This window comes from Scyliorhinus torazame, chromosome 13 (assembly GCF_047496885.1).
Source record: "Scyliorhinus torazame isolate Kashiwa2021f chromosome 13, sScyTor2.1, whole genome shotgun sequence".
NCBI lineage: Eukaryota > Metazoa > Chordata > Chondrichthyes > Carcharhiniformes > Scyliorhinidae > Scyliorhinus > Scyliorhinus torazame.
In genome coordinates this window covers 38,067,632-38,089,197 of record NC_092719.1, presented here as the reverse complement: position 1 = coordinate 38,089,197, position 21,566 = coordinate 38,067,632, and the positions used below count along the sequence as shown (strand labels likewise).

General features: G+C 53.2%; 1 protein-coding gene across 2 annotated transcripts in view; it reads right to left on the bottom strand.

Moving 5' to 3' along the window:
- Window positions 1-21,353, bottom strand: part of LOC140387968 (guanine nucleotide-binding protein G(i) subunit alpha-1) — a 64,942-nt gene extending 43,589 nt beyond the window's left edge. The window contains exon 1 of one of the 2 annotated variants that reach the window (XM_072471380.1): window positions 20,881-21,353. In XM_072471380.1, the coding sequence (XP_072327481.1) occupies window positions 20,881-20,998 (118 nt within the window). In that variant the 5' untranslated portion in view covers window positions 20,999-21,353. The remainder of the gene's footprint in view (window positions 1-20,880) is intronic. The other variant, XM_072471381.1, reaches the window with a different exon arrangement.
- Window positions 21,354-21,566: the final 213 nt, after the last annotated feature.

The following is a 21,566-nucleotide window of genomic DNA, read 5'->3' as shown; positions in this document are numbered from 1 at the left end:
TTCCCCACTCATCAAACTGACACTGAACTTTTATCTGCTACAGGGACATTCGGGATAAAAGAATCATCCCTTATCTTCTCACCTCCCAGAAGCATTACTTCAGAACATCTGCATAAATTTGACAACTATTTATAATCTCTGGACTGCGGATAATGTGCTACAGAACAATCCATAGAATGTTCTGCGAGATATGCAAAATGTTCATAAAATGGCCACTTAAACTGTGGAATAAGTATAGTTATAGACTTTACATCCTGCTTAATGTAGATTGCTTCTTTTCATAGATTTTTAAAAAAAACAGTGCAGAAGGAGGCCATTCGTCCCATCAAGTCTGCACTGGCCCTTACAAAAAGCACCCTACTCAAGCCCACGTGTCTACCTTATCCCCATAACCCCCATTTAATCTTTTTGGACACTAAGGGCAATTTAGCATGGCCAATCCACCTAACCCGCACATCTTTGGACTATGGGAGGAAACTGGAGCACCCAGAGGAAACAGGGTAAAATACCGGTGGGACTATGAGGTTATAAATTTAGATTCACAGAAATGTTTTACACATATTAAACTATGTTCGTCCAAATACATTAGGTAATGAATGACCAGGAATTGAAACATGGTGTGGGAAGAAGAGGCTTCGATTCATGGGACACCGACACCAAAGAGGGAGCAGTTCAATTGGGTTGGGTTCCACTTAAATCGGGATGGGACCAATGTCCTGGCAATTAACAATAATAATAATGTCACAAGTAGACTTGCATTAACACTGCAATGAAGTTATTGTGAAAATTGTACAACTAGGGCTGTAGATAAGGCTTTTGGAACACACAGTGATGGAGTTTTAACGAAGGGTGAATTAGAAATCCAAAGTGACAGGTCAAGACAATAGAACAGTGTAGCGATGTGGATAAAGGTAAGCTAAGTGATACAGGAATGGTAAAGTGCATCAGCTAGTTAGGTCCATGTAGGCAATAGTAGTAGAAAAATAAATAAAGGCACGTAATCAAAATGTGCAAAGCATCCTCAGCAAGATAGGTGAACTAGTGACACAAATAGAGATAAGTGGCTTAGAATGGCCATAACAGCATTGATTAGTTTAAATGGAGACAAAGATTGGGAAATAAATATATACGGGTACACAACATTTTGAAAAGGCAGGGAGACTGAAAAAGGAGGGGTAACCCTGACAGTAAAGGGTGACATAAGGGATTAATGAGGAAACATCCTGACCCAAAAGATCAGGAAGTAGAATCAATATGGTGGAGATTAGGAATAGCAAGAGTCAGAAAACACATAACCCTCTGAACAGCAGCTATACCTCTGGACAAGAAATTATTGGAAGACGAAACAAAGGCAATGTAATAATTGTAGGCGACTTTAATCTTCATATAGACTAGACCAATCAGATTGGCAAAGGTGGTCTGAAAGCTGAGTTTGTAGATGTTTTTGAGTTTCCTGGAGCAACACATAATGGAATCAACAGAGATAAAGCTATTTTAGATCAGGTATTTTTTAATGAGGCTGAGTTAATTAGTAATCTCATAGTAAAAGATCAACTGGGAAATAGCGATCATGACACAACTGAATTTCACATTAAGTTTGAAAGCTACATACTCCACAAGCACAAACTCCACAATCACAAACAAGAATCTTAAACTTAAGCAAAGCCAATTACATAGGCATGACGGGAGAGCTAGCTGAGGTTGATTGGGGAAATATAATAAAAGGTATAGTGGTAAATAAACAGCAAGAAACATTTAAAGAAACAATTCAAAACGTTTTTTAAAAATGAATTCCATTAAAAACAAAAACTCAGCAAGAAAGATCCATTTGTGACTTAAGGTTAAGGATAGTATCAGATTAAAGAAGCTTATAATGTTGCAAAGAATAGGCGCAAGTCTGAGGACTGGGACTGTTTTAGAAACCAGCACAGGGCCATCATAAAGTTGACAAAAGGGAGTAAATATCATGAGAGTAAACTAGCCAGAAATTGTAAGAGCTTTTAGTCATAGTCAGAGTTTGACAGCACGGAAAATCGGCCCATCGCATCCGTGCCGACCATCAGCACCTAACTATTCTAATCCTATTTTCCAGCACGTGGTCCGTAGCCTTGGATGTAATGGCATTTCAAGTGCTCAACTAAATACTTCTTAAAGGTTGTGAGAGTTCCCACCTCTACCACTCAGGCAGTGAGTTCCAAATTCCAGCCACCCACTGGGTGAAAAAGTTTTCCCTCACATCTCCTCTAAACCTCCTGCCATTACCACCGTAAATCTGTGCCCCTGGTTATTGACCCCCTCCACTAAGAGGAAAAAAATACCTTCCTATCCACCCATTCCATGTCCTTCATAATTATATATACCTCAATCAGGTCCCCCCCCCTCAATCTTCTCTGCTCCAGGGAAAACAACCCCAGCCTATCCAGTCTCTCTTGATATCTGAAACGCGACTGCACAAGCAACATCCTGGTGAATCTCCTCTGCACCCTCTCCAGTGCAATCACTTCCTTTCTACTATGTGGTGACCAGAACTGCATGCAGTACTCCAGATGGGGCCTAGCCACCGTTTTATATAGCTCCAGGTTAACTTCCCTGCTCTTATATTCAATGCCTTGGTTAATAAAGGCAAGAATAACCACAGACATTTTTTAAAAATATATATTTTTATTCTTTTTCACATTTTCTTCAAAATTTACACCCTCCAACAAACAATAAGCGGTAACAAATAGAATGTCAATCCTCTTATCAACACCATGATCCCATCCTCCCACCATCCCCCAAACAACAGCCCGCATGTCAACATAAACATCAGATAAAAAGCAAAAAGGAATCAGGAATCACCCATAGTCACTATTAACATATATAGTCCACCCACCCAACCACCACCACCCCCCAACTGCGGCTAAGGGTCTGGTTTCGCACAGTGGGCTACTTAGTTTGCTTGTAAAGCAGACCAAGGCCAGCAGCGCGGGTTCAATTCACGTACCAGCCTCCCTGAACAGGCGCCAGAATGTGGCGACCAGGGGCTTTTCACAGTAACTTCATTTGAGCTGGGTACACGATGCCAAACCGCACCTTGCTGTTATACAGTGCCTTCTTCTTCACTCGACCGAAGGCCGCCCGCCTCCTTGCCAACTCCACAGTAAAGTCCTGGTATATAGGTATACCAGCTCCAGCCCACTGCACCTCCCGCTTCTGCTTAGCCCAACACAGCACCTCCTTTACGCGGTATCTACGGAAACAAATAGTCATTGCTCTTGGCGGCTCATTCGCCTTTGCTATAGGCCTCCATGCGCTAGGAGCCTGATCCAGTTCGTACTGAGAGGGGTCTTCCCCCTCTCCCAACAGCTCCGCCAACATCTTGCCAAAATACTCCGTCGGCCTCCGGCCCTCCACCCCTTCGGGCAGACCCACGATCCTCAGATTTTGCTGCCTAGGTCTGTTTTCCAAGTCCTCCACTTTGGCTCACAGACCCTTGTTGGCCTCCACCAGCCTCTGCAGCTCCTCACCCATCGAAGTGAGTTGATCACTGTGTTGCGACAAAGTCTCTTCCACTCCCTTCAGTGCTCTTCCTTGCTCCCGCACCTTGGCTGATGCTCTCGACACCGTCACCTTCACCGGGGCAATCGCCTCCTCCACCAGCACCTTAAATACTGCCACCATCTCCTTCTTTATCACCTCCATGTGCTTTGCGAACTGTTTTTCAAGTTCCACAGCCATCACCTCAGTCATCTGTTCTGCCATGAACAGTACGGCCCCACCCGGCGACCCAGCTTCCTCCTTCCTTCCAGTTGCTGAACCGACCCTTCCACTCGACGGTGAACCTACATTCAACCCCTTCTTCACGGCAGCTTTCCTTTGGGTTTTGGACATCTTTCTTCCTCATGTCTTCCTGCACATATTTAACCAAAAATTGCCTCTGGGACTGGGCATTAAATTCTAAAAAATCAATCCTCGAGCAGGAGCCCTCCAATGTGCGACCTCCTCTTACATGCCATCACCGGAAGTCTCCCACAGGCCTTCTTAACCACCTTATCGACCTGCTGTCTTCAGAGATCTGTGAACATGCATACCAAGGTCCGTTTGATCTTCTGTGCTTCCTTGGGTCCAACCATTCATTGTATGTTCCCTTGCTTTGTTCGCCCTCTCCAAATGCATTACCTCTCACTTTTCATGGTTTAATTCCATTTGCCACTCTTCTGCCCTTCTAACCAGTACATCTATATCCTCCTGTAATCCAAGGCCTGCTCCTCACTATTTACCACACCAACAATTATTGTGTCATCTGCAAACTTATTTATCATACCTCCTAAATTCACATCCAGATCATTAATGTATACTACAAACAAGGGACCCAGCACAGATCCCAGCAGAACCACCACTGGACACAAGTTTCCAGTCATTAAAACAACCTTCAACCATCACCCTCTGCCTCTTACCTCTAAACCAGTTTTGGATCCAGTTTACCAAAATGCCCTCGATCCCATGGGCTCTTACCTTCTTCATCAGTCTCCCATGTGGCACCCTGTGAAAGCCCATGTAGACTATATCAACTCCACTACCCTCATCTACACACCTTGTCACCTCCTCAAAAAATTCAATCAAGTTTGTAAGACATGATCTCCCTTTGACAAAACCATGCTGATTATCCTTGATTAGTCCTTGCCTCTCCATGTGGAGATTAATTCTGTCTCTTCGAATTTTTCCCATTAGCTTCCCTACCACAGAAGTTGGACTCACTGACCAGTAATTTCCTGGTTCGTCCCTACTTCCCTTCTTGAATTATGGCACTACGTTAGCTGTCCTCCAGTCCTCTGGCACTTCTCCGGTGGTCAGAGTAGATTTTAATTATTTTGTCAGAGCCGCTACATTCTCCTCCCTAGCCTCCCACAGAAACTACAAGTATACAGCTATAAGCATATAAAATAAAGTAACTAAAATAAACATTGCTTCCTTCGAGGTAGAGACAGGAGAAATTATGGGGAAAGAAGAAATAGCAGAGAAATGCTGTGATTCATGTATCAGGATACCCAAATCCTTCCGTATCTCAGAGTTCTGTAATCTCTCCATTTAGTTAATATGCTGCTTTTCTATTCTTCCTGCAAAAGTAGAAAAGTTCTAATTTTTCCTATTATATTCCATCTGCCAAATTTGTGCCGGCTCAGTTAACCTGTCTGTCTCTTTACAGACTCTACCTCATCTCGACAACTTGCTTTCTTACCTATCTTTGTGTCATGAGCAGATTTAGCTATCAGGCATACATTCAGTCCCTTCATCCAAGTCAGTGATATGGATTGCAAAAGTTCAGGACCCGTCACTCCACTACTTACAGCTTGCTAATCTGATATCCCCACTGTTTCCTGTTAGCTAACCAATCTGCTACTATGCGAATATATCATATTATGCGACAGAGGCCTGAAGCACTTTTACAAAACAAAGTTTATTCTGCGAATTCAGTTAACATTTTATAAACACACAGTAAGCATTTTTTATCAACTACAAATATAAATACCCCACAAAGCTACAGTACTCTATATTTAACCCTTAATAACTAATAACTTCCCTTTATTGTTGCATTCAAGTACCAACATCCATAAATCACTAATCCCTTTTACCACAAAACAGTAGGTTTGAATTCCTTCCAGAACAGTTACTACGTTGAAAGTATCAAGTGATCTGGAGACACCTTTTTCACATGCAGAGAGACTCCAAGATCCTTGTAGTCTGAATACAGCTTCCAACTGTCTAAACCAAAAGTAAAAGTCAGAGCCACAAACAGCTTCCAGCTCAACACGAAAATAAAAACCAGAGCCACAGCCCAGCTTCACCCACACAATGACATCACTGCAGCCATTTGAGAAGACAAACAGTTCTTAAAGGGATATTCCCATGACACCTCCCCCAAGAAAAAAATAAACCATCAACTTCAAGATGGTTTCCATTTTTCACCTTTTCACTTTCCTTTAAGAAAAAATTACAATAAATATTCTTTTTTTAAACAAAAACAAAACAGGCAATCATTAATAACAGTCCAATTTATTTCTTCTTCTTCAATCATTGAACCTGCTTCTCTTCATCACATTCGTAACAAAGCATCGGCTATCACGTTTTCTCGTCCTGTCACATGAATAATTTTAAAATGAAATGGCTGTAACAATAAACTCCATCGAAACAGTCTGGCACTGTTATTCCGGAATCGCTCCAAAAATGTCAATGGATTATGATCAGTATATATATATTATATATATATTGTTTCAGACAAATTGTTAATCACATAAAATGTGAAAATGTTGCAAAGCCAGCACCAAGCTCATAGTCTCCTTCTCAATCATTGAATACTTCCTCTGGTGATTATTCAATTTCTTTGAAAAATAATAGGCCGCTCTATTCCTTCGTCGTCTTCATGCAAGAGCACCGCACCTACGCCTACATCACTCGCATCGACAGCCACTTTGAATGTTTTTGTGCAATTTGGGATGGCCAACATAGGAGCAGTGGTTAACACAGCCTTCAGGCAGTCAAATGACACTCCTCCGTCCATTGAAATTTGCTACGCTTCATCAGCAAGTCCGTCAGTGGAGCAACCACACTGCTAAAATTTGTCACAAAGTTTCGGCAAAATCCACTCAAGCCAAGAAATCGCATTATTTCTCTTTGCGTTGAGGGTATTGGAAACTCCCCAATAACTTTTGTTTTCACATCCCGTGGGACCACTCAACCCTGTGTAATTGTATGGCCAAGGAAAGTGATTTGGGCTTTTCCAAATTCACTTTTGGCTAGGTTTACCACCAAACCCGCTTCCTGAAGTCGATCAAATAACTCCATCAGATGCTTCAAATGTTCTTTCCATGTCTGACTAAAAATCACCAGATCGTTGATGAATACCGCACAATTGGGTCATCCTAAAACGACTTTGTTAGTTAACCGTTGAAATGTGGCTGGAGTGTTTTTCATGCCAAATGGCACAACTTTGAATTAGTATATACCATCTGGAGTCACAAAAGCTGAAATCTCCTTCGCCCTTTCGGATAATGGTACCTGCCAATAACCTTTAAGTAAATCCAGTTTGGAAATAAAAGCGGATTGTCCCACCTTCTCAATGCAATTCTCCAAGCGTCGGATAGAATAAGAGTCTGTCCTTGTAACTGCATTAACCTTTCTATAGTCCACACGCAACCGTTGGGTACCATCCGGTTTTGGTACCATCACTATGGGTAAGCTCCATTGGCTGCAACCCACTTCAATTATACCACTTTTAAGCATACTTTCAATTTCTTTGTTAACCTGCGCCAATTTTAAAGGGTTAAGTCTATATGGATGTTGTTTAATTGGAACAGCATTTCCCACATCTACATCATGTAGGCCATTTTAGTACTTCCCAACTCATCTCCACAAACTTGCCCATGTGATATGAATAACTCTTTCAGGTCAGTTAGTTTTTTCTCTGGAAGGTAACGCAACAATTTATCCCAATTTTTAAGAACATCCTTGTTATCCAATTTAATTTGAGGAATGTCAAATTCATCGTCATCTGGATTTGGTTCTTCACTTTGAGTTAGAATCACTAAAACCTCCTCCTTTGACCCCCCTTCCCTTTAAAATTCCTTTTAAGCATAATGACATGACACATTCGGTGAGTTTTCCTTCTATCTGGCGTTCTTACCACATAATTCACCTCACTTAATTTCCTTTCAATCAGATACGGTCCACAAAATCTTGCTTTTAAAACTTCACCTACCACTGGAAACAATACTAAAACTTTATCTCCACTGGCAAAACTACGAACTTTTGTTTTCTTGTACGCTACCCATTTCATCATATGCTGTGCAACATTTAAATGTTGTCTAGCCAATTCACCTGCTCTATTTAATCATTCCCTAAAATTTGACACGTAATCCAATAATGTAACTTTAGACTGCTCATTCACCAATTTCTCTTTAATCAATTTAAGTGGTGCTCTTACCTCATGACCAAAAATTAGTTCAAAAGGGCTGAATTTGGTTGACTCATTAGGTGCATCCCTAATTGCAAACAGTACGAATGGAATTCCTTTATCCCAATCCTCTGGATAATCTTGACAATAAGCCCTCAACATTGTCTTTAACGTCTGATGCCACCTTTCTAACGTACCCTGCGATTCTGGATGGTACGAAGTTGATTTAAATTGTTTTACGCCTAAGCTATCCATAACTTCTTTGAATAACCTTGAGGTAAAATTTGATCCTTGATCTGATTGTATTTCTGTGGGTAGTACATATCTAGTAAAGAACTTAAGTAACTCCTCCACAATCTTTTTAGCTGGAATATTGCGTACTGGAATGGCCTCTGGAAACCTAGTAGACACACCCATTATAGTCAAAAGATATTGATTCCCACTTTTTGTTTTAGGAAGCGGTCCTACGCAATCAATTAAGACCCTTGTAAAAGGTTCCTCAAATGCTGGAAAGGGTATTAAGGGAGCTGGTTTTATGACCACTTGAGATTTCCCTATCACTTGATGTGTGTGATATGATCGACAAAATTTAACTACATCTTTATGTAGTCCAGGCCAATAAAAATGTTTTTGCAGTTTAGCTTGAGATTTCCTTAATCTCAAATGACCTCATGTGCTACTCGCAACACCTCCTTTGTATACCCTACCGGCAATACCACTTGATGAACATCTGCCCACTTTTCATCTGCCTGCATATGTGAAGGTCTCCATTTTCTCATTAAGACGTCATTTTTAAAGGTAATAACATTCTGGTATATACTCAAATTCCTCTTCCGTGTGGGCTTTCTGATGCATCTGTTTTATTTCTATATCTTTCTGTTGTAACTCTGCCAATTTTCCTGAACTAAAAATATCCGCCTTATCCTCCACCTTTCTTGTCCTTTTCCAACCATCTGATCAAAAATTGTTTCTGATAATTGAACTTCAACTTTATCTTCACTCTTTGATTTCTCCTCTTGTCTTAACCTATGACTTTGCGACCTTGTTACTACACAATCCGGAAAAATCCCAGGATATTCATCCTTCAACACTTCAGTCGTTCCATTTTTCACTGGCTTATCAATCACAGTAGGCATCACTCCCACTTGCGATCCAGCTATATCATTATCCAAGATAAACTGTATTCCTGGACAAGATAGTTTCTCTATTACTCCTACTACCACTTCACCACTCTTCACTGGACCTTCCAACCTTGCCTTATATAATGGAACACTACTCTTCTCACCCTGAATTGCACATTACCATCATTTCTGGCAATATTCCTCCCAAACTACATAACTCCTCATATCTCTTACCATCAAAGATTGACTAGCTCTCGTATCGCTTAAAATTCTGACTTATTTACCTACTCCTCCTGGTACACATGAGTAAACTTTACCCACACAAGTAAATTCTTTGAAGAGATCTGTCACCTTCTTATCAATCACCTCTTGATCAGGCTGTACAATCTTTTGCACCTCCTTCACTTCACTTGGGCTTTCCTTTACCACTTTAACAAACCCCACTGGCTTATCCTGTTTTACCACATCAGCCTTCCCAGTGCTTTTCTTCAACCACCAAGACTGTGACTTGATATGGCCTAGTTTATTACAGTGAAAACATTTGAAACTTTTCATGTCTCTTCCACCCTCCTGGATTTCTTTTTTAATCTGAGGTACTCTCTCCTTATTATCTCCCATCAGATCCCCTTTACCACAAAAGAGTATTTCTCTTTTCCCCAGTTTCAATCCCTCACAGGCTGAAACTGATGTTGGAAACCAAACTTTGATTTATCAACCAATTCATAATCATCTGCCATTTCTGCTGCTAATCTCGCAGTTTTAACTCTCTGCGCTTCTCACTACATCAGGAATTGAATATTTAAACTCCTCCAAAAGTATAATTTCTCTACGAGATGTGTACGTTTTGTCTATTTTCAGAGCTCTTATCCACCTATCAAAATTACTGTTTGATCCTTTCAAACTCCATGTATATTTGACCAAGTTCTTTCCTTAAATTTCTAAACCTTTGTCTGTCGGCTTCAGGCACTAGTTCATATGCACCCAAGATGGATTTTTTTCACCTCCTCGCATGTCCCAGATACCTCCTCTGAGAGTGATGTAAACTATCAACTTTGCTTGAATCAGTAATTCCCACATGTCCTGTGGCATTTGTTTAGCTACCTTCTCAAATGAAATGAAAAAGACTTCTACAGCCTTCTCATCAAACCTTGGCAATGCTTGGACATATTTAAAGATCCTCACCAAGCCTTTGACTATGCCGTTCTTTCTCACTATCCTCAAACTGTACGTTTCTCTTTACATCTGCCAATTTTAACTGACTGTCATGTTTCATTGCCATTTTCTGAAGTTCAAAATCTCTCTTTTTCCTCGCTCCTTTTCTTTTTCCTCTCTATCTCTTTCTCTCTCTTTTTCTTTTTCGTCTCTATCCTTGTCTCTCTCTTTTTCTTTTTCCCTGATCTGTATCTCCCTTTCTCTCTCTTTTGTTCTGCTCGGGCAATTCTTTCTTTTTCCCTCATTACGTATTCAAGCTGCTTTAATTCTTTTTCATGTTCAAGTTGCTTGATCTGTAACTGAATTTGTGCCATTTCCAATGAGTCTGACTGTGTCTCAAGCAATTTTGAATGCTCAGCTACTGCCTCAATTACCTCGTCTTTTTGTATGTTGTCAGGTAATGTTAACTGCTATGTTTTTGCCAAATCTAAAAGCCTTTTTTTAGTCTCTGTTCGTAGGGTACTCCCCGCCAAAAAACTTCTGAGCCTCTGAAAGAGCCATTGTCCACAACACACTCCCTACTTAAACCGAAATACCACATCTGAAAAGCAAACACAAATATGCTCACCCCTCACTGTCTTTAAGTTCACTAAGCCAACCCAATCACGAAAGATAGACTTTTATCCCGGAAGGGCCCCAAATTTGTTATGGGCCAGAGTTTAGTGAACACCAAAGTAGATCATAGAGTTCATCTGACCTACAACTGTTTATAGATTTTGGTTACGAGGAGCACAAGGGCCTACTTTTTAGGTGTTATGCAACAGAAGCCCCAAGCGCTTTTACAAAACAAAGTTTATTCTGTGAATTCAGTTAACATTTTATAAACACACAGTAAGCATTTTTTATCAACTGCAAACATAAATACCCCACACAGCGACAGTACTCTAATATTTAACCCGTAATAACTTCCCTTTACTGTTTCACTCAAGTAACAACATCCATCAATCAGACAATCCCTTTTACCACAAAACAGTAGGCTTGAATTCCTTCCAGAAGTTATTACTTTGAAGGTATCAAGTGATCTGGAGACACCTTTTTAACATGCTCAAAGATCCTTGTAGTCTGAATACAGCTTCCAACTGTCTAAACCAAAAGTAAAAGTCAGAGCCATAAACAGCTTCCAGCTCAAAACGAAAGTAAAAACCAGAGCCACCGCCCAGCTCCACCCACACAATGACATCACTGCAGCCATTTGAGGAAGACAAACAGTTCTTAAAGGGGCATTCCCATGACAGGTCACAGAGGCTGTAAATCGATTTAGACAGATTAAGTGAGTGGGCAACCAAGGTGGCAGGTGGAGTATAATATGGAGAACTTTGGTCATAAGAACAAAATATGTTTTTTTTAAAAAGCATGAAACATGCAAATGCTGATGTTCAGAGGAACTTGGGTGTACTCATACAAAGAACAATGTTAGCATGGAGGAACAGCAAATAATTAGGATAGCAAATGCCATGTTTGCCATTACTGCAAGGGATTGGAGTACAACAAAGAAATTCTTGCTACAACTCTGCAAGCTTCGGATGACACCACAATTGGAACACTTGTGCGCAGCAGGGAATGTGCAGTGGCCATGGCACCCAGAGGCGTTGACAGCTCAACCCAGGCCAACATCCTGGACAGACACAAGCTCCAGGAATCACCTGAGCCTGAAGGAAACCACATGTGATTAAAGTTTCCACTTTTATTAATTTACTGCTCATAAGGAGGTAGGCTGGTCTGTAGAGAGACACGTGTCGAATTACTTATTAACAAAGAATATACTTGCTTTAGAGGCAGTACAATGAAGGTTCACTTGATTGGTCTCTGGGATGAGAGGGCTGTCCTCTGATGAGAGGCTGAGTACATTGGGTCTATATGCTGCAGAGTTTAGAAGAATGAGAGGTTATTTCATTGAAGCAGACACAATTCTGAAGGGACACGATAAAGTAGACACTGATGATGTTTCCCCTGGGGGAGAGGAATCCAGAACATGGGAGTCACAATTGCAGGATAATGGGCTGATCATTTAGGTCTGAGGTGGGAAGAGCTTTCTTCAAATCGTTATGAATCTTTGGTATCTCTATCCCAGATGGTTGTTGATGTTACATCATGAAATATATTTAAGGCTGAAATAGATAAAATTTTGGTCTCTGAAGGAATATTGCCTATATTCTTATGTTCAACCAAAAATCATTTGTGTGCATACTCTACACAACCATCTGGGATAGAGAATTCCAAGGATTCATAATCATTTGAAGAAATCTCTTCCCACCTCAGACATAAATAATTGGTATTTTCTAGCTTTACCAACAAATACACAAAAAAGATAATGCATGTATTGTGGGAATATGAGCACTGAGATCACATGCCCAATAGTGTCTATCACTCAGCTTTTGTCTGCTTATCCAAAATCCAATTAGACACATGTCTAACTTATTAGATAACACTGTTCTAGTCTAATGACATTACATTATCTTAATCCAATAATCAACTGCTAACCCAATTAGTTATTGCACTATATGGCAACAAACAAGTCTGAACTCTTCCAACAGCTTTCACATCATCTTTACATCTAAAAATGGGAGCCAGTTAGCAAAGTTGGTTGGCCATTTGGTTTGTGATGAAGAGCAACGGCGACAGCACAGTTTCAATTCCCATATAGGTGAGGTTATTCATGGAGGCTCAACCTTGCCCCTCGCCAGAGGTGTGGTGACCCTCAGGTTAAATTACCACCAGTCAGCTCTCTCTCACAGGGGAAAGCGGCCGATGGTCCCCTGGGACAGTGGTGATAGTGAAATTTAACAAAAATGCACACATCTCAAAATTGCCTCTTTAGGCTAACATTGCAAACTTTAATTTCTTCAAGGCTCCTAATGCACAAAATCATATTTTCAGTACCAGATTGAACCAATTTCTCAACAGTTCAAAGAGAAACTCTCATTTCAAAAGTTGGCTATTAACTATGATAAACATATTGGGCATCAGCAACTTGCACAAAAAAAACCTTGCCCAAATCCGCCTCTTCATTTTGTGATGCTAAACAGTTATGTATTAAAAGCAATCCTTAGAACATTCAGAAACAGCAATATTTAAATCACAAATTCGATAGGTTACTGTACAACATAATAGATTAAAACCAAGTGCAACGATACGAGGAAACATGCTTAAACTTGTTTAGATTTCCACTTCCAATTGTTTTGCCAGACTGATACAAGTATGAGTTGCAAGTGATTAAGTTGATTTTTTAAAAATTTAAACACTCTGGTCAAAAAAGACAGATGTATATGAACTTGTAAGCACAAAACATTCCTTCCCATTTTGATATTGCATGCTGCAGCATATTTGTTACCTAGAAACAGGAAGTGATTGTTCGAATACTGAATACACCCAAAGTCTGTGATGTTGAAGGGCTGCATCAAGATATTCTAAAGCTCAGAAAATCCTGAGAATACCACTTGCAAATACTCAACCACTAATGCTCTTAATCTGAATCAAGCAGGGAATTAAACTGCACTTTTGCGCGGAGCTCCCTTGAATGAAAACGGGTGATCGAAGTGTCACAATCGGTTTAACTCCTTGATGAGTTAATGTTTTAATTAAAGGTCCTAAGCTGAACCTAGTTGCACACGAGAACATAAAGTTTTAACGAAACAGAATAGGATTGCAGTTTTAGCTATCCGATTTATTTGTACATCAGTGGGGTGGCAACACAAATTAAATTATGGTAGCGCAGTGGTTAAAAAAACTTTGCGAGACTGAATAGGCAGTCACCTCCGACTGTTTCATTTCCTGTACATTTTAACACTAAAAACTGCATTGTAACCGGGAATATAATAACCAGCAGCTAGATTCATCTGGCATTCATAACAAAGGTCAATTACACGTTTTTTTTTCTTCCTTTAAGGGGGGGGGTGAGAGAGGAGAATCGACAATTCTGTCTCAGGGGGGGGGGGGGGGGAAAAGAGAGATTGGATTGCAAACCTGGGTGGCACAATATAAAGCTTTAAAACACTCAAAGAAAGTATCTTGTGATTCTGCAGCATGCAGTTTCTGTTGTTTGAATTTCAAGCTCCGAACTAAAATAATGACTAACCGAGAGAAAAAAAAAGAATGTCACTGCGTTCTCAAGATGAAAGCTGAAACAGGAATGGGAGGATGGCGAATGGTAGAAGGGTGGTGGACAGTGGGGAGGAATGGCAAAGGTTGGAGGGAGGGGTGGGAGGAGTGGGAGGAGGAAAGGGCGCCGGGCGGGGGAGGGACATGGCGCCGGGCGGGACATGGCGCCGGGCGGGGAGCGGGACATGGCGCCGGGCGGGACATGGCGCCGGGCGGGGAGCGGGACATGGCGCCGGGCGGGGAGCGGGACATGGCGCCGGGCGGGGAGCGGGACATGGCGCCGGGCGGAGACGGCGCCGGGCGGGGAGCGGGACATGGCGCCGGGCGGAGACGGCGACCGGCGGAGACGGCGACCGGCGGAGACGGCGACCGGCGGAGACGGCGACCGGCGGAGACGGCGACCGGCGGAGACGGCGACCGGCGGAGACGGCGACCGGCGGAGACGACGGCGACCGGCGGAGACGACGGCGACCGGCGGAGACGGCGACCGGCGGAGACGGCGACCGGCGACCGGGGGAGACGGCGACGGCGACCGGGGGAAGACGGCGACGGCGACCGGGGGAAGACGGCGACGGCGACCGGGGGAAGACGGCGACGGCGACCGGGGGAAGACGGCGACGGCGACCGGGGGAAGACGGCGACGGCGACCGGGGGAAGACGGCGACGGCGACCGGGGGAAGACGGCGACGGCGACCGGGGGAAGACGGCGACGGCGACCGGGGGAAGACGGCGACGGCGACCGGGGGAAGACGGCGACGGCGACCGGGGGAAGACGGCGACGGCGACCGGGGGAAGACGGCGACGGCGACCGGGGGAAGACGGCGACGGCGACCGGGGGAAGACGGCGACGGCGACCGGGGGAAGACGGCGACGGCGACCGGGGGAAGACGGCGACGGCGACCGGGGGAAGACGGCGACGGCGACCGGGGGAAGACGGCGACGGCGACCGGGGGAAGACGGCGACGGCGACCGGGGGAAGACGGCGACGGCGACCGGGGGAAGACGGCGACCGGGGGGAAGACGGCGACGGCGACCGGGGGAAGACGGCGACGGCGACCGGGGGGAAGACGGCGACGGGGACCAGGGGGCGACGGCGACCGGGGGGCGCGGGGTGAGGGGGGCGAGGGGAGTCGGGGCGGGGCGAGGGGAGTCGGGGCGGGGCGAGGGGAGTCGGGGCGGGGCGAGGGGAGTCGGGGCGGGGCGAGGGGAGTCGGGGCGGGGCGAGGGGAGTCGGGGCGGGGCGAGGGGAGTCGGGGCGGGGCGAGGGGAGTCGGGGCGGGGCGAGGGGAGTCGGGGCGGGGCGAGGGGAGTCGGGGCGGGGCGAGGGGAGTCGGGGCGGGGCGAGGGGAGTCGGGGCGGGGCGAGGGGAGTCGGGGCGGGGCGAGGGGAGTCGGGGCGGGGCGAGGGGAGTCGGGGCGGGGCGAGGGGAGTCGGGGCGGGGCGAGGGGAGTCGGGGCGGGGCGAGGGGAGTCGGGGCGGGGCGAGGGGAGTCGGGGCGGGGCGAGGGGAGTCGGGGCGGGGCGAGGGGAGTCGGGGCGGGGCGAGGGGAGTCGGGGCGGGGCGAGGGGAGTCGGGGCGGGGCGAGGGGAGTCGGGGCGGGGCGAGGGGAGTCGGGGCGGGGCGAGGGGAGTCGGGGCGGGGCGAGGGGAGTCGGGGCGGGGCGAGGGGAGTCGGGGCGGGGCGAGGGGAGTCGGGGCGGGGCGAGGGGAGTCGGGGCGGGGCGAGGGGAGTCGGGGCGGGGCGAGGGGAGTCGGGGCGGGGCGAGGGGAGTCGGGGCGGGGCGAGGGGAGTCGGGGCGGGGCGAGGGGAGTCGGGGCGGGGCGAGGGGAGTCGGGGCGGGGCGAGGGGAGTCGGGGCGGGGCGAGGGGAGTCGGGGCGGGGCGAGGGGAGTCGGGGCGGGGCGAGGGGAGTCGGGGCGGGGCGAGGGGAGTCGGGGCGGGGCGAGGGGAGTCGGGGCGGGGCGAGGGGAGTCGGGGCGGGGCGAGGGGAGTCGGGGCGGGGCGAGGGGAGTCGGGGCGGGGCGAGGGGAGTCGGGGCGGGGCGAGGGGAGTCGGGGCGGGGCGAGGGGAGTCGGGGCGGGGCGAGGGGAGTCGGGGCGGGGCGAGGGGAGTCGGGGCGGGGCGAGGGGAGTCGGGGCGGGGCGAGGGGAGTCGGGGCGGGGCGAGGGGAGTCGGGGCGGGGCGAGGGGAGTCGGGGCGGGGCGAGGGGAGTCGGGGCGGGGCGAGGGGAGTCGGGGCGGGGCGAGGGGAGTCGGGGCGGGGCGAGGGGAGTCGGGGCGGGGCGAGGGGAGTCGGGGCGGGGCGAGGGGAGTCGGGGCGGGGCGAGGGGAGTCGGGGCGGGGCGAGGGGAGTCGGGGCGGGGCGAGGGGAGTCGGGGCGGGGCGAGGGGAGTCGGGGCGGGGCGGGGGGAGTCGGGGCGGGGCGGGGGGAGTCGGGGCGGGGCGGGGGGAGTCGGGGCGGGGCGGGGGGAGTCGGGGCGGGGCGAGGGGAGTCGGGGCGGGGCGGGGAGTCGGGGCGGGGCGAGGGGAGTCGGGGCGGGGCGAGGGGAGTCGGGGCGGGGCGAGGGGAGTCGGGGCGGGGCGAGGGGAGTCGGGGCGGGGCGAGGGGAGTCGGGGCGGGGCGAGGGGAGTCGGGGCGGGGCGAGGGGAGTCGGGGCGGGGCGAGGGGAGTCGGGGCGGGGCGAGGGGAGTCGGGGCGGGGCGAGGGGAGTCGGGGCGGGGCGAGGGGAGTCGGGGCGGGGCGAGGGGAGTCGGGGCGGGGCGAGGGGAGTCGGGGCGGGGCGAGGGGAGTCGGGGCGGGGCGAGGGGAGTCGGGGCGGGGCGAGGGGAGTCGGGGCGGGGCGAGGGGAGTCGGGGCGGGGCGAGGGGAGTCGGGGCGGGGCGAGGGGAGTCGGGGCGGGGCGAGGGGAGTCGGGGCGGGGCGAGGGGAGTCGGGGCGGGGCGAGGGGAGTCGGGGCGGGGCGAGGGGAGTCGGGGCGGGGCGAGGGGAGTCGGGGCGGGGCGAGGGGAGTCGGGGCGGGGCGAGGGGAGTCGGGGCGGGGCGAGGGGAGTCGGGGCGGGGCGAGGGGAGTCGGGGCGGGGCGAGGGGAGTCGGGGCGGGGCGAGGGGAGTCGGGGCGGGGCGAGGGGAGTCGGGGCGGGGCGAGGGGAGTCGGGGCGGGGCGAGGGGAGTCGGGGCGGGGCGAGGGGAGTCGGGGCGGGGCGAGGGGAGTCGGGGCGGGGCGAGGGGAGTCGGGGCGGGGCGAGGGGAGTCGGGGCGGGGCGAGGGGAGTCGGGGCGGGGCGAGGGGAGTCGGGGCGGGGCGAGGGGAGTCGGGGCGGGGCGAGGGGAGTCGGGGCGGGGCGAGGGGAGTCGGGGCGGGGCGAGGGGAGTCGGGGCGGGGCGAGGGGAGTCGGGGCGGGGCGAGGGGAGTCGGGGCGGGGCGAGGGGAGTCGGGGCGGGGCGAGGGGAGTCGGGGCGGGGCGAGGGGAGTCGGGGCGGGGCGAGGGGAGTCGGGGCGGGGCGAGGGGAGTCGGGGCGGGGCGAGGGGAGTCGGGGCGGGGCGAGGGGAGTCGGGGCGGGGCGAGGGGAGTCGGGGCGGGGCGAGGGGAGTCGGGGCGGGGCGAGGGGAGTCGGGGCGGGGCGAGGGGAGTCGGGGCGGGGCGAGGGGAGTCGGGGCGGGGCGAGGGGAGTCGGGGCGGGGCGAGGGGAGTCGGGGCGGGGCGAGGGGAGTCGGGGCGGGGCGAGGGGAGTCGGGGCGGGGCGAGGGGAGTCGGGGCGGGGCGAGGGGAGTCGGGGCGGGGCGAGGGGAGTCGGGGCGGGGCGAGGGGAGTCGGGGCGGGGCGAGGGGAGTCGGGGCGGGGCGAGGGGAGTCGGGGCGGGGCGAGGGGAGTCGGGGCGGGGCGAGGGGAGTCGGGGCGGGGCGAGGGGAGTCGGGGCGGGGCGAGGGGAGTCGGGGCGGGGCGAGGGGAGTCGGGGCGGGGCGAGGGGAGTCGGGGCGGGGCGAGGGGAGTCGGGGCGGGGCGAGGGGAGTCGGGGCGGGGCGAGGGGAGTCGGGGCGGGGCGAGGGGAGTCGGGGCGGGGCGAGGGGAGTCGGGGCGGGGCGAGGGGAGTCGGGGCGGGGCGAGGGGAGTCGGGGCGGGGCGAGGGGAGTCGGGGCGGGGCGAGGGGAGTCGGGGCGGGGCGAGGGGAGTCGGGGCGGGGCGAGGGGAGTCGGGGCGGGGCGAGGGGAGTCGGGGCGGGGCGAGGGGAGTCGGGGCGGGGCGAGGGGAGTCGGGGCGGGGCGAGGGGAGTCGGGGCGGGGCGAGTCGGGGCGGGGCGAGGGGAGTCGGGGCGGGGCGAGCCGGGGCGGGGCGAGGGGAGTCGGGGCGGGGGGATTCGATGTGGGGCGGAGGGAGGCGGGGCGGGGGGAGTCGGGGGGGAGTCGGGGGGGGGGAGTCGGGGGGAGGCGGGGGGAGTCGGGGCGGGGCGGGGCGGGGGGAGTCGGGGCGGGGCGGGGGAGTCGGGGCGGGGGAGTCGGGGCGGGGCGGGGGAGTCGGGGCGGGGCGGGGGGAGTCGGGGCGGGGCGGGGGGAGTCGGGGCGGGGCGGGGGGAGTCGGGGCGGGGCGGGGGGAGTCGGGGCGGGGCGGGGGGAGTCGGGGCGGGGCGGGGGGAGTCGGGGCGGGGCGGGGGGAGTCGGGGCGGGGCGGGGGGAGTCGGGGCGGGGCGGGGGAGTCGGGGCGGGGCGGGGGGAGTCGGGGCGGGGCGGGGGGAGTCGGGGCGGGGCGGGGGGAGTCGGGGCGGGGCGGGGGGAGTCGGGGCGGGGCGGGGGGAGTCGGGGCGGGGCGGGGGGAGTCGGGGCGGGGCGGGGGGAGTCGGGGCGGGGCGGGGGGAGTCGGGGCGGGGCGGGGGGAGTCGGGGCGGGGCAGGGGGAGTCGGGGCGGGGCGGGGGGAGTCGGGGCGGGGCGAGGGGAGTCGGGGCGGGGCGAGGGGAGTCGGGGCGGGGCGAGGGGAGTCGGGGCGGGGCGAGGGGAGTCGGGGCGGGGCGAGGGGGCGGGGCGGGGCGAGGGGGGGCGGGGCGGGGCGAGGGGGGGCGGGGCGAGGGGGGGCGAGGGAGTCGCTGTGGGGCGAGGGGAGTCGCTGTGGGGCGAGGGGGGTCGCTGTGGGGTGAGGGGGCCGGTGAGGGGGGTCGGTGTGGGGTGAGGGGAGTCGCTGTGGGGTGAGGGGGCCGGTGAGGGGAGTCGGTGTGGGGTGAGGGGGGTCGGTGTGGGGTGAGGGGGGTCGGTGTGGGGTGAGGGGGGTCGGTGTGGGGTGAGGGGGGTCGGTGTGGGGTGAGGGGGGTCGGTGTGGGGTGAGGGGGGTCGGTGTGGGGTGAGGGGGGTCGGTGTGGGGTGAGGGGGGTCGGTGTGGGGTGAGGGGGGGTCGCTGTGGGGTGAGGGGGGGTCGCTGTGGGGTGAGGGGAGTCGCTGTGGGGTGAGGGGAGTCGCTGTGGGGTGAGGGGAGTCGCTGTGGGGTGAGGGGAGTCGCTGTGGGGTGAGGGGAGTCGCTGTGGGGTGAGGGGAGTCGCTGGGGGGTGAGGGGAGTCGCTGGGGGGTGAGGGGAGTCGCTGGGGGGTGAGGGGAGTCGCTGGGGGGTGAGGGGAGTCGCTGGGGGGTGAGGGGAGTCGCTGGGGGGTGAGGGGAGTCGCTGGGGGGTGAGGGGAGTCGCTGTGGGGTGAGGGGAGTCGCTGTGGGGTGAGGGGAGTCGCTGTGGGGTGAGGGGAGTCGCTGTGGGGTGAGGGGAGTCGCTGTGGGGTGAGGGGAGTCGCTGTGGGGTGAGGGGAGTCGCTGTGGGGTGAGGGGAGTCGCTGTGGGGTGAGGGGGGTTGCTGTGGGGTGAGGGGGGTTGCTGTGGGGTGAGGGGGGTTGCTGTGGGGTGAGGGGAGTCGGTGTGGAGTGAGGGGAGTCGGTGTGGGGTGAGGGGAGTCGGTGTGGGGTGAGGGGAGTCGGTGTGGGGTGAGGGGAGTCGGTGTGGGGTGAGGGGAGTCGGTGTGGGGTGAGGGGAGTCGGTGTGGGGTGAGGGGAGTCGGTGTGGGGTGAGGGGAGTCGGTGTGGGGTGAGGGGGGTTGCTGTGGGGTGAGGGGAGTCGGTGTGGGGTGAGGGGAGTCGGTGTGGGGTGAGGGGAGTCGGTGTGGGGTGAGGGGAGTCGGTGTGGGGTGAGGGGGGTTGCTGTGGGGTGAGGGGAGTCGGTGTGGGGTGAGGGGAGTCGGTGTGGGGTGAGGGGAGTCGGTGTGGGGTGAGGGGGGTTGCTGTGGGGTGAGGGGGGTTGCTGTGGGGTGAGGGGGGTTGCTGTGGGGTGAGGGGAGTCGGTGTGGGGTGAGGGGGGTTGCTGTGGGGTGAGGGGAGTCGGTGTGGGGTGAGGGGAGTCGGTGTGGGGTGAGGGAAGTCGGTGTGGGGTGAGGGGAGTCGGTGTGGGGTGAGGGGGGTTGCTGTGGGGTGAGGGGGGTTGCTGTGGGGTGAGGGGGGTTGCTGTGGGGTGAGGGGAGTCGGTGTGGGGTGTGGCGGGGATGATACATCCCCTCACTCACCCAGCAGCAGCAGCTTGACCTCTCTGGCCGCTTTCTCCCCATCCTCTCGCAGGTTTCTGTCGATCATTTTGGATCTCTCCACCGCCGCTTTGTCCTCGGTACTCAGTGTACAGCCCATCTTGCAGGTTGTGTTCCCCCCACGCCCCCAGGCCCGGCCTCCCCTCTCTCTCTGATCGAGTGGCTTCTCCTCACAGCTGCTGGCACTCACTCGCTCACAGAGGCTTCCGTTTCCCCAGAAACCAGGCAACACGTTCAAAGATTAATGAGGGGGGGAAACAAAGTCGTGCGGGGTATGCGGGTGCCGGCCTCGGGGCGGGTCCTCCCGGTGGATTTGAATAGCCTCCAGTCGATTAAGTGTAGCCTTCAGCCGCTCGCTCGCTTGGTCTGTCTATCTATGGATGGATTTCTTTCCCTCTCGCGGCGCCGTTCACACCGCCAACGGCTCGGCGGCAGCTGGCGCATGCGCAGAGGCCCGGATGTCTCCCCCAGTTTCTGCGCCTGCGTCACCCCGGCGGAAGCGGCTGGTAACCCATAGCAACGGCCACAAAGGCCCATTTCCGATCAATTTACATTTTTTTTGTTGTTTCTGTGAGTCACTCTGGGAGCTGCAGGTTTTTAAAAAAAATGTCACACGCTATTTTCATCATGGTGCCTAACTCTTCATCCTCCTCTTTTTCTTACCCTGA